At 38.2% G+C, this 14,387-nt stretch overlaps 1 protein-coding gene across 1 annotated transcript; it reads left to right on the forward strand.

Annotated features, from left to right (window-relative positions):
- Positions 1 to 10,858: 10,858 nt before the first annotated feature.
- Positions 10,859 to 11,986, forward strand: LOC127126168 (multiple RNA-binding domain-containing protein 1). Its single transcript, XM_051055050.1, has 4 exons — positions 10,859 to 11,018; positions 11,295 to 11,402; positions 11,503 to 11,617; positions 11,755 to 11,986. Coding segments are annotated over exons 1-4 (285 nt in total). The 5' UTR covers positions 10,859 to 11,016; the 3' UTR covers positions 11,815 to 11,986.
- The last annotated feature ends 2,401 nt before the right edge of the window (positions 11,987 to 14,387 follow it).

Consider the following 14,387-nt stretch of genomic DNA (forward strand, 5'->3'; position numbering starts at 1 on the left):
GGAATTCCATGGCCACTCCCTATAATGACTTTCTGATTTGAGTTACTTACTGGAAAATAAGACGAGAGATTACCTTGTGATGCGGCTGTTTGAGATGTTGCGTTCGTGCCCATGTACCAGTGATTGTCAGGAGTGTGAAGTGACATGATGTGCATTGCGGTCTCAATGTCTGTCGGTATCTGAGATGAGGTAGAGGTTGCATACACCTGAGGATGTTGTTCTAGAATGCCTGGTTGCTTAGGAGGACCGGCAGGGCGTGTCCACTAAGAGGTGGGATACGAACACGGTGGCATAGTCCATGGTGGTGGAGTCTAACTCCATGGTTTCCAGGTTGGGTACTATTGTTGTTGTTGCTGCCAAGGTGAGGGAGCGCTGGGAGCTCCAGACTGAGGTGCACTACGGTTGCTACATCCCCCTTTGCGACCCTGGTTGCCACGGGAGCAAGAACGGTTGCGGGGGCGGCGGTTGCCATGCTGAGAGGTGTCTTCAGTAGGTTTCGTCTGAGTGGTGTGCATAGCAGTATGAGAGCCTGTGTTTGCCATCTTAGCCATACTGGCTTCTTCCAAAGTGATCATGAAACGAGCCTGATAGAATGCCGGAAGAGGGTTGCTTTGGTGAGTCAAAGTTGGAACATTGCGGTAAGCTTCTGGGAGACCAGAGATCAGCTGAAGGACCAGACGATGATTGTTGACAGGGAGTCGACATTTCTCAACTGATCAAAAAACATCTTAAGACGCTGACAGTAAGCTGAGACATTGGGAAAATTCTCCATACGAGTGTTAGAAAACTCTTGCTCAAGAGTGACAACTCGAGCATTTTGGTTGTCCTACAAAATATCTTTCAAACGATTCCATGCTTCCATTGTAATGGAGTTGGGTTCTAGAATAGTGGTCAGCAAATCGGTAGAAATAGTGGAATAAATCCACTAAAGAACGGTGACATCAAGAGTGGACCATTGTTCATGGTTGGCGTCGGTAATGGTTGGTGGCTCTTTTCCGACAAATGGAACGATGTGATGGTGGACTCGGTGTGAGCGAGCATGGATGCGGAAAAGCTCGATCCAGGTACCATATTGATCTTTTTCCATCTCAAGAATAATAGGAGTGTGGCTCATAATATTGGAGACGGCAAGTGCGTGATGAAACTCCGATTTGGAACCTCGAAACGTGGTGTTCTTGGGTTGGCCGGAATCACCAGTATCGACGGATTTATGGGTATCGGCGGCAGATTTATGGGTATCGGCGGCGGATTTGTGGGTATCGACGTCACTGTGTTCTAAATGGTCTGATTCAGACATGACTGCAGGTGCGACAACGACGACGCGAACAGAGGCGGAAGGCGAGAGAATAAGGTGGTTCTCGTGTTCGGCGGCGGCAGTACAGAGTACGGTAGTCCTGCTGCGGCGGCAGACTTCAAGGAGGGAGAAGAAGCATGTGGCGGCAGACTGAACGAGGGAGAAGAAGAAACGCATTTTTACGTTTGCTTTTTTTTTAGAGAGAGAGATCGGTTAGGATTGATACCATGTAAGATAATGGAAATTCTGTCATTCTCATTGATCTGAATAGAATATATATACATCAATGTATAATATTTGATCAACTATCTAATTATAATACAACATAATTATAGGAAACTAATTATGACTAATTATAACAAAATATTCTATTATGTAGGGAAAAAAAAACACAAACACTTCAAGAGACTCGATTCATGAAGAAATTATGTTCATGCTTTCCACAAATATCTTAAGCTTGCAAAGTACATATATATCACATTTATCTTAGTGCTTTCCACTATTAAACAATAATACTAAACAATATAGTTCGTTAAAATTTAGAAACAAGCATGGACATGTAGGTTGTTGAGTTTAAAAGCTGCCTCATGCTTATTTTCTCGGTATTCTTCAGTTCCATATCCACTGATTCTTTTAATGCTTGAATTTCGTTCCAAATCCATTAGAGTAGTTTATCATTTTAAAGGGTAACAGTTAAAAGCTAAAGGTCTATTCTTATAGTAAAAAGAAAAGTCCCACATCCTTTAATTTAGAAAACATTTTGTATATAAACTTATACATACATCATACTATATGTTAAAATATACTATACGAAAATAGGGGGGAATTATAACGGTTTGACACAATACAAAAAATTAATTTGTAAAATACGGACTGACATTTAAAAAACATTATCAAGCCTTCATTTAAGGCTAAATAAAAATATTATTAAATTTACTTTTAAAAAGTATTTTATAATATATTTTGATTTTCAAAAAATACATTTTTTTATAAACAAAAAAGATAAAACTTTTTCTTTAGGAAATAAAAAATAATAATTTTTAAAATAATTTTAACTAAATTACAATTTTGATCCCCTATTTTAATTAAATTATAAAATTAATTTTACTCTTTCAAATTTATATCTGTTTATTACATTTTTATATTTAAAATTGATGATGATTATATCTTTAATATAAAATATGATAAATTATCATATTTTTACTTTTTGTACAATTTTATAAATAAAAAATATGAGTTAAAAAAAAGCGGAATTTTTACCAATATACCCCAGTTATTCAATTAATTTCCCAAAATAACCCACATTTCAAAAAAATTCCCAATCTACCCCACATGCAGAAGGGAGGCGCCAATTGGATTGGCGCCCCCTCTTAAAAATTACAAGGAGGCGCCAATTGGATTGGCTAGGGCACCTGCCCTAGCCAATCCAATTGGCGCCTATGTGTTATTTTTAAGAGGGGGCGCCAATCCAATTGGCGCCTCCCTTAAAAAAGCCTCAAATGAAAAAACTTCCAACATGAAAGTTGTAGATCTTTTCAAGACAATGAATTTGGATATAAATTTTGCATCATTTGGATTTTATTTGAGAAAGTTATGGGCAGTTGAAGTTGGACTTCTGAGTTTTTTAACTGTTATCTGAGTCATAATGTTTTGTATTATTGCATGTGTTTCTTTTAGGAATATGAATTTTTGTCCAACATAACATTTGAAGTAGACATCTTAAATTTTCCAATGCACTTGGTCCCACCTCAAAATAATTAAAAATGAGTGAGTTAGGTCCCTGCGAACTTGACCCAAAATTAGGGTTTCTGTCAAAATGACCTATAATGTTTTGAAATTAATGATGAGCTTCCAAGTTTCAAATGGATTTTTGATGAACATGAAAGTTGTTCATATGGCGACTGTTGTTAAAACTTGAATGGAGGCGCCAATTGGATTGGTTAGGGCAGGTGCCCTAGCCTAGGGTAGGTGCCCTAGCCTAGGGTAGGTGCCCTAGCCAATCCAATTGGCGCCTATGTGTATGTTTTAAAAGGAGGCGCCAACTCAATTGCCGAGTCCCTCATAAAATGCCTTTTTTGTCTTATAAATAGATGCGTAGTGTGACCTATTGTTCCACAATTCATATAATCATTTGGCTATCATGTTTGGTGTTCGTCGCCGATACGGTAAGGTGATTTATGCGAGAGACAAACCTCAATTGCTGATGCTGTTTTGGAACATCACCACGTTAGATCAACTGAAGAGGGAGCTGGTTCGCTGGTTAGACGGGAAAATACCAGAAGGGGAAAAAATCAGAAGTATTGAGAGACTTGACAGTATCTTTGGTTGGGTGCGAATGAGGACTGATAAGGATGCTAGGGAAATGATGTTCGGTCGAGACGATATTAATTTGATTGTTGTAATCAGTTAGAATTATTTATGTTTTCAGATGTTTTGTACTGATGTTGGTTATGAAACTCGTTGTAACAAGAACTTAATGATATATAATGATTGATTGTTACAGAATAGCTTAAGATCTAGATATCATGTTACAATAAGCTTAAGATCTAGATGATGCTCCTTGATTGGGACAGTTGTTTTTGTTGTGTCCTGGTTGACGACAGATACTACATAGTCTTATCATTTTATCTGTGGAATCCATCTCTGTTCTTATACGTGTGCTGTTTGGCCTTCCTTTCTTCTTTCTACGCATCTCTTCATTGTGCCAAACAATATCTCCTTCATATGGAGGCCAGTAATCCTCCATTGGTAGTACTGAAAAGCTTTGACTATATACATTCATGATGGTGCTGGCCTTGTACACATCAGATAAATGGGTGTAAGCATCTTGACGAGTATAAGCGCATGCTGCAATGACATGAGAGCAAGGTATGCGGAAGGCCTGGAATTTTCCACAATCGCACCAACTTCTGTTTAGTCTAACAGCGTAGGCTAAATTTGGTCTCCCCTCGCTGTTGCCCATTGTTTCCTGGACGCTGAAATTTTGTCTATGACGGTCAAACACTGTTACAGCATGTGTCGTAGCTTTGATGCTCTCCTCTTTCATGACCTTCATGCAACATTCACTGAATACTTGTCCGGACATTAACACTGCACTCCATCTTTCACCTCTGGTTGCGAACATAGAAGCCAACCTATAATAGGTTGATCTTACCAAGGCGGTTATCGGCAGGTTTCGAATTCCTTTAAAAACCCCGTTCATGCATTCCACAATGTTTGTTGTCATGTGGCCCCATCGACAACCACCGTCAAATGCTCTTGTCCACTGCTCTACTGGGATGTTATTTATCCATCTCCCCGCGTCTTCATTAGACAGTCGAATCTCATCACGATAATATTGAAAAGATGGTTGAGTTAAAGCATACCCAGCATTCACCACCTTCTTGCGAAGATTCTTATCTTTTATAGCACGCATGAAGTTTTGTGCAATGTGTCTGATACAGTAGACATGTGTAGAAGGAGGATCATGCCATCCGTTGTCATGGTTGTTGTAGGCACTTTCGATGGCAGCATGTCTATCAGAAATCAGACATAGATTGGCTTGTGGTGCGACATGCGTTCTGAGATGTCGAAGAAAGAAACCCCATCCAGCAGCCGTTTCACCTTCAACAAGAGCAAAGGCAACGGGAAATACATTGTTGTTACCGTCTTGTGCAACTGCCATGAGCAACGTACCCTTGTATTTTCCGTATAACCAAGTGCCATCAATTTGCAGGAGAGGTTTGCAGAATGCGAAACCTTTGATGCAAGGGTCAAATGCCCAAAAGAGACGGTGAAATATTCTATTACCTGTAGCACAGGTTCCGTCTGGCATCATTGCTGGCACTGTCTCCAGAATTGCCACAGTTCCTGGGACATAAGTTTTTAGTGCCCATAAAAACCGTGGTAATTCCTTGAATGAGTCCTCCCAGTTGCCGAAAACCTGCTCAACAGCCTTTGTCCTCGCAATCCATGCTTTCTTGTAAGATGGAGTATAATTATATGTTGTTCGGATATGTGATATAATTATACTCACCTTCACTGATGGGTCTTTATTTACCAATGGCAGAATGTCTCGACATATCAATGCTGTGCTCAGTTTACGGTGATCTTGTTCAACGGTTGTTGCGACGCAACTGTGTGGTGGGTCTATTGAAGCGATCTCCCAAGAGTCATTTGTCTTCTTGTAAGATGCAGCCAAACGAAACTTACAAAGCATGTTACGACATTCGATAACATACCTTCTTGAATCAGTGCGTTTCACCGTAAAGTCAACAAAGTTGTTCATGTGGTATTTTTTGATTGCCAAGACACATTCCTCTTTGGTACGAAACATGTCTCCCACCTTTAATTCGCCTACTGGTCTCGGATACGGATTATAGAAGACACTGTCGGACATTTCATCGTCGTGAAGATCCATATTTGTCATATGTTGAGGAGGAATATAGGCATGAGTAGGAGGTATTGGTGGTGGTTGAGCCTCATCTTCATCGTCGTTATTCAGGATGTGATCAACCTGTATCTCAGTCTCCTCTTCTTCTTCATCAACAACGTCGACCTCTACTTCTGCTTCTGGGTTGAGTTCATCTGACCATTGTGCATCATCTACAGCATCTCCACCAGCTGGATCCTGATCTGTTAGTTGAGACTGTTGAGACGGTATACATGGTCGTAGAGTAATGTACAACTCGATACAATCCATGCCTGAATGTTCATGACTAAGAAACATGCTTTGTACATCTTCATCGTCTCGTATCTTTAGGGGGAAAAACTTGCATTGACCATTCTCAAAAAATATAGGATTCTGATATGTCATCTTTGACACAATACCTGATGCTATAAAGGATTGTATTCTTTTTTTGAAATGCAAAAAGGTTGCATTTCTCTTCATCGAAACTCTAATGGTATCAGTGTTTCTAAAACAAAAACCATGAAGCTCAGACTCAAAAGTTTCACCGTTGCAGTGAACGTTGATACTGTATAATGATGAAGATGACATTTTGGAGATGAAAAGTATTTTGCAAGTGCAGATGAATGTGAGTGAAGATGAAAAGTATTTTGGAGATGAAAAGTATTTTGCAAGTGCAGAGGAATGTGACTGAAGATGAAAAGTATTTTGGAGATGAAAAGTATTTTGCAAGTGCAGATGAATGTGATAGTAAGACACTTAAGTAGATGGTATCAGTGTCTCACATTGAAGCTAGTCTGAGATACCGTGTCAAGCATGCAAGTCATTTCAGAGATGAGGTGTCTGTCATGCAATACAGTGTGACTTGATGTGTCAAGCATGCTAGGTAGTCAAGAGTTGATGTGTCTGTCATGCAAGACAGAAGTGAGTATTCAGCATGCAGGATAGTAGAGAGCCACGTGTCTGAGATGATGTGTCAATCCTGCAAGACAGTGTGAGTTGATGTGTCAGCCAGGCAAGCTATAAAGAAGGTAGTCATCAGCATACAGGAGACAAGACAGACACGTGTCGGACACCTAAGATGGTCAGAGATGACGTGTCATTCATGCAAGCCATCCATAAGTGATTTGTTCAGCATGCAGGAGACAACAATGCCACGTGTCAGACATGCAGAAGGTGGCGCCAATTGGTTTGGCGCCTACCTTTAAGGCTTGTACATGGTCGCCAATTTGAATGGCGCCCCCATGGAGTCAGTCCTCGAAACCATGCATTCAGAACTAGCCTTGCATGCATGTACCCTATGGTGTCGCCAATTTGAATGGCGCCCCCTCCTTAAACTTGTACATGGTCGCCAAATGAGGTGGAGACACCATGCAAACACATTTTTTCATGCACTCCTCCATTTGCCTATAAATTGATCCACTCCTTCAACAATTCTTCCACACCAACATTCTCACTACCTCATCTACATTTCTCACCACTTCATCTACATTACTTCTTTTACAATTTCATCTTCAACAAAATCTTCCATTTTCATCTACACCAACTCCCCAACAATATGTCTTTACTCACAATGGGCGAAGCACACAGAGGAACAGTTGCAAACATCGCGACATACGTAAGTTTTTTCTTATACTTCTTTTTTATGTTTCATCTCCACCAACCCCATTTTATTTTGAAATACCGACTTAGTCAAGTGTTACATTATTTCTATTATAGGATGTCTCAAGGTTTCGCACTCGAGTCCACGAATTTGTCCACATGGACCCGATGATTCAACCTTACGTTGAACTCGCCGGTTTTGGTCACCTTAGCAAAATTATGTCTTGGTCTATAGATAACAAATTCATTCTCGCCTTATGCGAAAGATGGAGGCCAGAGACACACACATTTTGGTTTCCAACCGGTGAGTGTACCGTGACGTTAGAAGACGTCTACATGCTTTTAGGACTACGAATTGAAGGCAAAGCTGTTAATGGTAAGACCAACTTTCCAAATTCAATTTGCATGGAGCTTTTAAACGTTGATTTGTTAGATGATAATGCTAGGGGACAAGGTATACTACTTTCACGCCTAAAGTCATATTATAATAGTTTTTATTTAGATGAGCATTCTACCGAAGATGCTCGAATCTTCAAAACTAGGTGTTACATTATGTTGTTACTAGGATCCTTTTTATTTCCCGAAGGTAGTGGTTCTAGCATGCATATTATGTACTTACCTTTACTTAGACATATAGATAGAATAGGTAGTTATAGTTGGGGATCCGCATGTCTAGCCTATCTCTATAGTTCTTTGTGCAAAAACTGCCACAAAGATACTTCTACATTTTCTGGATGTGCTGTTTTGCTACAAGCATGGGGATGGTCAAGACTACCGTCTCTAGCACCGGTCAATAGCAACCCCTTCACTTTTCCATATGCAAAAAAGTAAGTTGTTTAAATTGCTATATCTTTACTTCCTTCCTTACAGTTTATTACCCATAACTAATTTATTTTAACTTTTTGGTGTAGATGGTCGGCACGCGGTATGAATTACAGCAGATGTCCGAGACACTGTATTACTCAATATCGCAACCTGTTGGATCACCTTCGACCGGCAGACGTAAGCAAAATAATTACATTATTTCTTCATATTATATTGACTTTTTCTACATTCATTTAAATCCTATTGTCTTTAACATTTCAGTTCATTTGGCGTCCATACCTTAATATGGATCATGAGCATCAGATCAACCCTGAAGATGCAGCCGTATGGACAACATGCACACCAATAATACGGTTCACAACAGTGGAGCTGCACAACACCGATCGTGTGAAGCTGCAGTTTGGTATGGTCCAGAATATCCCAGATCCCCCAGCTAGCCTAGGAGAATGGCATATGCGTAAAGTGAACGACCAATGGAACTACAACCCTTGGCAACAATTCGCAAGATCAGAGTGTCGCAAGTGGAAGCACCGTCATGACCATGTCTTAACTGACGCAGTCATGCCAAATGAGGTAAAACCAAGTCGTACTTATATGGCTTGGTATAGATCAGTTGGATTTCAATTCATCGCCGATGATATGTACCTCTATGACCCACGCCAGACAACTTACACACAAGAAGCCTCAACATCTAACCCCCAACAACATTCTCAGCCCGATTACTCACAACCACCTATCCGACAAACTTTCCGTTCCACAAACACACAAACATACAACCAAAACATGCCATTCACCCAACCCCAAAACCAAGAACATCCCCCATACCACCACCAACAAATGGACCATCAACCTTCGACCGAACATCGCTTCGCACCCACACCATCACCCTACCAAAGTCGCCTTACCCAAAACACTAACCGCCCCATCACCTACCGTAGCCAAGAACCCCAAACATCACAATACCAAAACATCCCACAACCATATCTCTTCCAAACACCCCAACAACCTTTCCAACCTTTCCTAGACCCATCATTGTCACCCATGTCCCCCTTCAACCGTCCTGGTCGCCCATCCATGAGTCAACCACACCCCAACTTCTATGGCATGGGTCATGAGCTCAGCTACGCCGGTACACCATCATTGAATACTGAAGACTATGCTGACTTGGCTGAATACCTCAACGGATCTTCTCCTGTAGGCGGTAATGACGCTCCTGGACCATCAGATGAACAAACACCGGTGCAGAATCGTCAACGTGGGTTAGGGCCAAGGGTTAGGGTAGCTAGGGGATGTGGGACCGGAGGTCGGTTAGGTGATCCCGGTCATCACCATTAGGATTCATTGTGTAAAATCCAAATTTTATTAATATCAATCCGTATTATGTCAAATTTATCTTTGTGTATTCTCCAAACATTAACTTTCTTTCATAATTCTAAAATAAACACATATCATAAAACAAAAATTTATAGGTCAGAAACCCTAATTCAAGGACTTGTTATTGTTATGTTGAAGGGCTTGAAGTTGGTCCCTTTTGGCAAAATTCACATACACTTGTTTTGAAAGAAACCCTAATTTTGGGTCAAGTTCGCAGGGACATAACTCAATCATTTTTAATTATTTTGAGGTGGGACCAAGTGCATTGGAAAATTTAGGATGTCTACTTCACTTGTTATGTTGGACAAAAATTCATAACTCTAACACAAACACATGCAATAATACAAAACATTATAGGTCAGATAACAGATAAAATGTCAAAGAGTCCAAGTTCAGGTGCCCAAACCTTTCTCATTAAAATTGCAAATGATGCAAAACTTTAGTCCAAATTCATTATCTTGAAAATATCTACAACTTTTATGTTGAAGGTTTTGTCATTTGAGGCTTCTATCATTCAAACTTAAGGGCTTTAAGTTGGTCCCTTTTGGCAAAATTCACATACACTTGTTTTGAAAGAAACCCTAATTTTGGGTCAAGTTCGCAGGGACATAACTCACTCATTTTTAATTATTTTGAGGTGGGACCAACTGCATTGGAAAATTTAGGATGTCTACTTCACTTGTTATGTTGGACAAAAATTCATATTCCTAAAAGAAACACATGCAATAATAGAAAACATTATGACTCAGATAACAGTTAAAAAACTCAGAAGTCCAACTTCAACTGCCCATAACTTTCTCAAAAAAAATCCAAATGATGCAAAATTTATATCCAAATTCATTGTCTTGAAAAGATCTACAACTTTCATGTTGGAAGTTTTTCCATTTGAGGCTTTTTTAAGGGAGGCGCCAATTGGATTGGCGCCCCCTCTTAAAAATAACACATAGGCGCCAATTGGATTGGCTAGGGCAGGTGCCCTAGCCAATCCAATTGGCGCCTCCTTGTAATTTTTAAGAGGGGGCGCCAATCCAATTGGCGCCTCCCTTCTGCATGTGGGGTAGATTGGGAATTTTTCTGAAATGTGGGTTATTTTGGGAAATTAATTGAAAAACTGGGGTATATTGGTAAAAATTCCAAAAAAAGCTCATTGATTTCAAATATTAAAACGTAGGGAAAAAAATCAAAATAAGATAATTTGTATTTAAATTTGAAATAAAACAATTAATTATGTGAATGAAACAAAATAAAAATAAAGAGATCAAACTTATAATTTATCCAATAAATTTTTTAATTTCTTAATTAAGAAAAGTAAAAAAATAAAATAATTTACAGTACCCTCTCTCTGAATAAATAATTGGCAAAGTACCAGTCAAAATCCTGCCGTTTTGCTTTTGAACGAAGTCGCGAGTTTCCAGTACCCTAGCCCCTCTCTGAATCCGATAGCTGCGATTTCAACTGTCATCCATCTCTCGCCGGTACACCGTGCTACCTCCCTTCCGGAACTCCACCTTCATAAGAGTTTCAAATAGCATCCATGTAAGTTCGTCTCTTATACTTCTATTGCTGTGTCTGGAATCAAAAGTGTTCATAAAAAGTCTTTAATTGTACGAATCAATTTGTTTAACAGTTTGCTTAATCACCTGTATTTTTAAACACATGTCGTAACAATCGCAGCAACAAAATAATTGATTCTACTCATGTCGGAGAAGCTAGATAGTGTTAAGCTGCTTTGAGTTATGAATTATGATTTTCTGTATTTAGTTAGGGTTTAGTGTTATATGCTAAATGACTTGGTTATGGGTGCGTTTCCAGGTCGAGGATATGTGTGAGGAATCTCCCTGAATATGCTGCAGAGGATCAACTAAAAGAATTATTTTCTCAAAAAGGAGAAATAACCAATGTCAAGCTTATGCGTACCAAGTATTGTTTCTTTCCTTAAATCATAAAATCCTTATTCCAATTTTCATACACACTTGTTTAGAATTTTAACCGCTCTGTGTTGATTTGCTGGTTTGCGCAGAAACGGTAAAAGTCGCCAATTTGCTTTTATCGGATTTCGTACAGACCGGGAGGCTCAGGAAGCGATTCAATATTTCAATAGATCTTACCTTGGCACACTTACAATTACTTGTGAGGTTGGTTGGTTATTCCATTTTTTTTCCCTTAACTTCTTCCACACTATTATATTATGTTACTTATCTTGTTCAATACTTTTATTACTGAAACTAAAAGCCGTAAAATATGTTTTACGTGTTCTCCTTTGACCAAGCAGGTAGCTCATATACACGGTGTTGCAAATCTTCCTCGTCTGTCGAGTAATAAAGAAAAGTGAACGAGAGAGACAGTCAGTAGAGCTATTTTTTTTTCTCTGTTTATTTTTATTTTATTTATTTTAAATTAAATAAAGGATGGCCACGTGGCACAACCCTATTGATGATTGGATTTAATTAAGGGGATGATCATATACATGACTCCCCATTGGGTCTACATAGTATCCATTTAGACAACCATCAGATCTTGATCAAGTGGTCCAGATCATCCAAGTGGTCCAGATCATCCAAGCTTTTATTATTTTTTATATTTTTTATTGGGCGTAAATGTTTGGGCTTGGTACTGCTTACCGTTTGCACCCAATTGTTTTACTGATTCACCTCCATCTATGTTTTACTATTATTGTTGATTGCGCTTGAAATCTTGGGCCCTAAAATTTACTTCATGAAACCCCGTTTATTTTTGTACCCCTTTGATTTTCATTTCTTTTTATTTATTTTATTCAGTATTTTAATTGATTTATTTTGCATTTTGATGAATCGATTAATTTTTTAATAGTACTATAATAAATGACCGAATAAATAATCTCTTTTACTTTTAATGAAAATCAACTATTTTCAATTTAAATTTAATCAAAATCTTTTTTTCAATAATTTAGACTAAAAAAAGGAAAATTGGGTGCACACCTTTTATATTCTTGAGTAGTTTGATGTAAGGTGTACATTTACTTTTCTTCCGCTAAAACTTTCTAAACAAAATTCATATTAAAAAAGGAAAATTGGGTGCATACTATTTTTTATCCGTAGTCGAACACAATGTGCACACCTTGTCTAAATCAATTATTCATTTTTTACCAAATAGTTTTTTTATGAATAAATAGATTAAAAAAGAGAATTTGGGTGTACGCTTTTTTTATTCCCGAATAATAGAAAGAAAAATGCACACCTGGTTCAAGTTGATTATTCGTCTTCCAAAAACAACTTTCACTAATCAAACCTATCTTTTTTTTGCCTTAGTGTGAGAATTCTTAAAAACTTTTCATAAACGAATGTTTTATCCATTCTGAAGCGAGGCATAAAGAATGTTTTTTATCCCTTCCATGTGTGAGTAACAAACAATATTTTTTGCTCAAATGCGATCAAAATACGATCCCTTCTAACGTGAAGCACAAATAACGTACACTTTTTCCATATGCGGGTAGCAAGCAATGTTTAACCGATCAAATGCGACTTAAACATTTTTTACTAAAAATAACCAACCCAGAAACATTTGTTATCCAAAATTATGTAGCTCTGAGTTCCCCATTGCACCTGGGAAAACGTATGAGCGAGATTCAACATCTTGTCAAACACCCTAATAAAAAAATTCTCGCTTAAAACTACGTAGCTTTGAGTTCTCCATCGCACTTGAGAAAATGTAGAAGCGAGATTCAACGTCTCGTTAAACACCTTAATAAAAAAAATACTCATTTTATTTCCTTTTCCTTTTCGTGTAAATACTTTTAATAACAATAAGAAGAAACTCAAATATTTTTAAGCTAACAATTTTGCAAAACTAATCACACGGTTTTCGTTGGTTACAACAGATGCTACGGGATGCTAATTCATTTCCTACGCATAACCGACTCCCAAACCTAAATTTAGTTAGGACATTCCCAAACCTAAATTTAGTTAGGACATTCCCAAACCTAAATTTTAATTTTTTAGGGTTTTATCGACGCTTCTACTTCTAAAAATTAACTTCGGTGACGACTTCATTGTTCATTCGAACATTTCATCCACTCTGGTATTTTTCGCGCCACAACACATTCATAGACGCCTGAAAATTAGTTGGGGCATTTAATAACCCAAAAGGCATGACCATATACTCATAGTGATCCTCGTGAGTATGAAAAGTCGTCTTATGGATATCTTCTTCCTTTATGCAAATTTGGTGATATCCCGATTAAATGTTGATTTTAGAAAAACACTCTAGACTAAAAAGTTCATCTAATAACTCATCCGCTCTGAAATATGATACTTATCTTGAACTATTACCTTAATTATGGCCATGTAACTCATACACATTTGCCACAGATTATCTTTCTTCACCAAAATCATTGGACGAGAAAAAACGTCGACACTATTTCTAATTACCCCTTGTTGCATCAGATTTTTAACTTGGGATTCAATCTCTGATTTTTGGTAACAGGGTTATTTATAATGGTGCACGCTAACATACCCAACCCCGTGATAAAGGAATAAAACGAGAAACGTTTTTAGGGGTAGGTAACCATTGAATTTCCTTTAAAATAATGGCAATTTACTCAAAAATGCGTTCAACTGTGTGTTTTTATGCTTTTGCATGTCTTTGGAAAGCTATAGATTTGTAGTTCAACAATACCCCTCTAAAGACACAAAATGAGATGCATTTGTCACTAAAATGCACATAAGAACTAAAGTATCACGACTATATGACCTAGCAAGATAGTGGGTTGCCTAAGATAATTAAACCTCATAGGCATCTCATTCCAATATACAGTAACCTTGCCCATCATTTAGCTTAATTACATAAAGGGTCTTTAAGTTATTTAAGTGTAACATGTTGGTCCTTTAGCTTTTTTTTGCTACAAGTCAGTCTTTTAAGTTAAACAAC

This window comes from Lathyrus oleraceus, chromosome 3 (assembly GCF_024323335.1).
Source record: "Lathyrus oleraceus cultivar Zhongwan6 chromosome 3, CAAS_Psat_ZW6_1.0, whole genome shotgun sequence".
In the NCBI taxonomy this organism is placed as follows: domain Eukaryota; kingdom Viridiplantae; phylum Streptophyta; class Magnoliopsida; order Fabales; family Fabaceae; genus Lathyrus; species Lathyrus oleraceus.

Bases quoted from the DNA above. Each gene is read 5' to 3' on its own strand.
- LOC127126168 (XM_051055050.1), top strand. The intron at 11,403-11,502 runs GTATTGTTTCTT...TGGTTTGCGCAG, and splicing joins GTCAAGCTTATGCGTACCAA to AAACGGTAAAAGTCGCCAAT. The intron at 11,618-11,754 runs GTTGGTTGGTTA...TTGACCAAGCAG, and splicing joins CACTTACAATTACTTGTGAG to GTAGCTCATATACACGGTGT.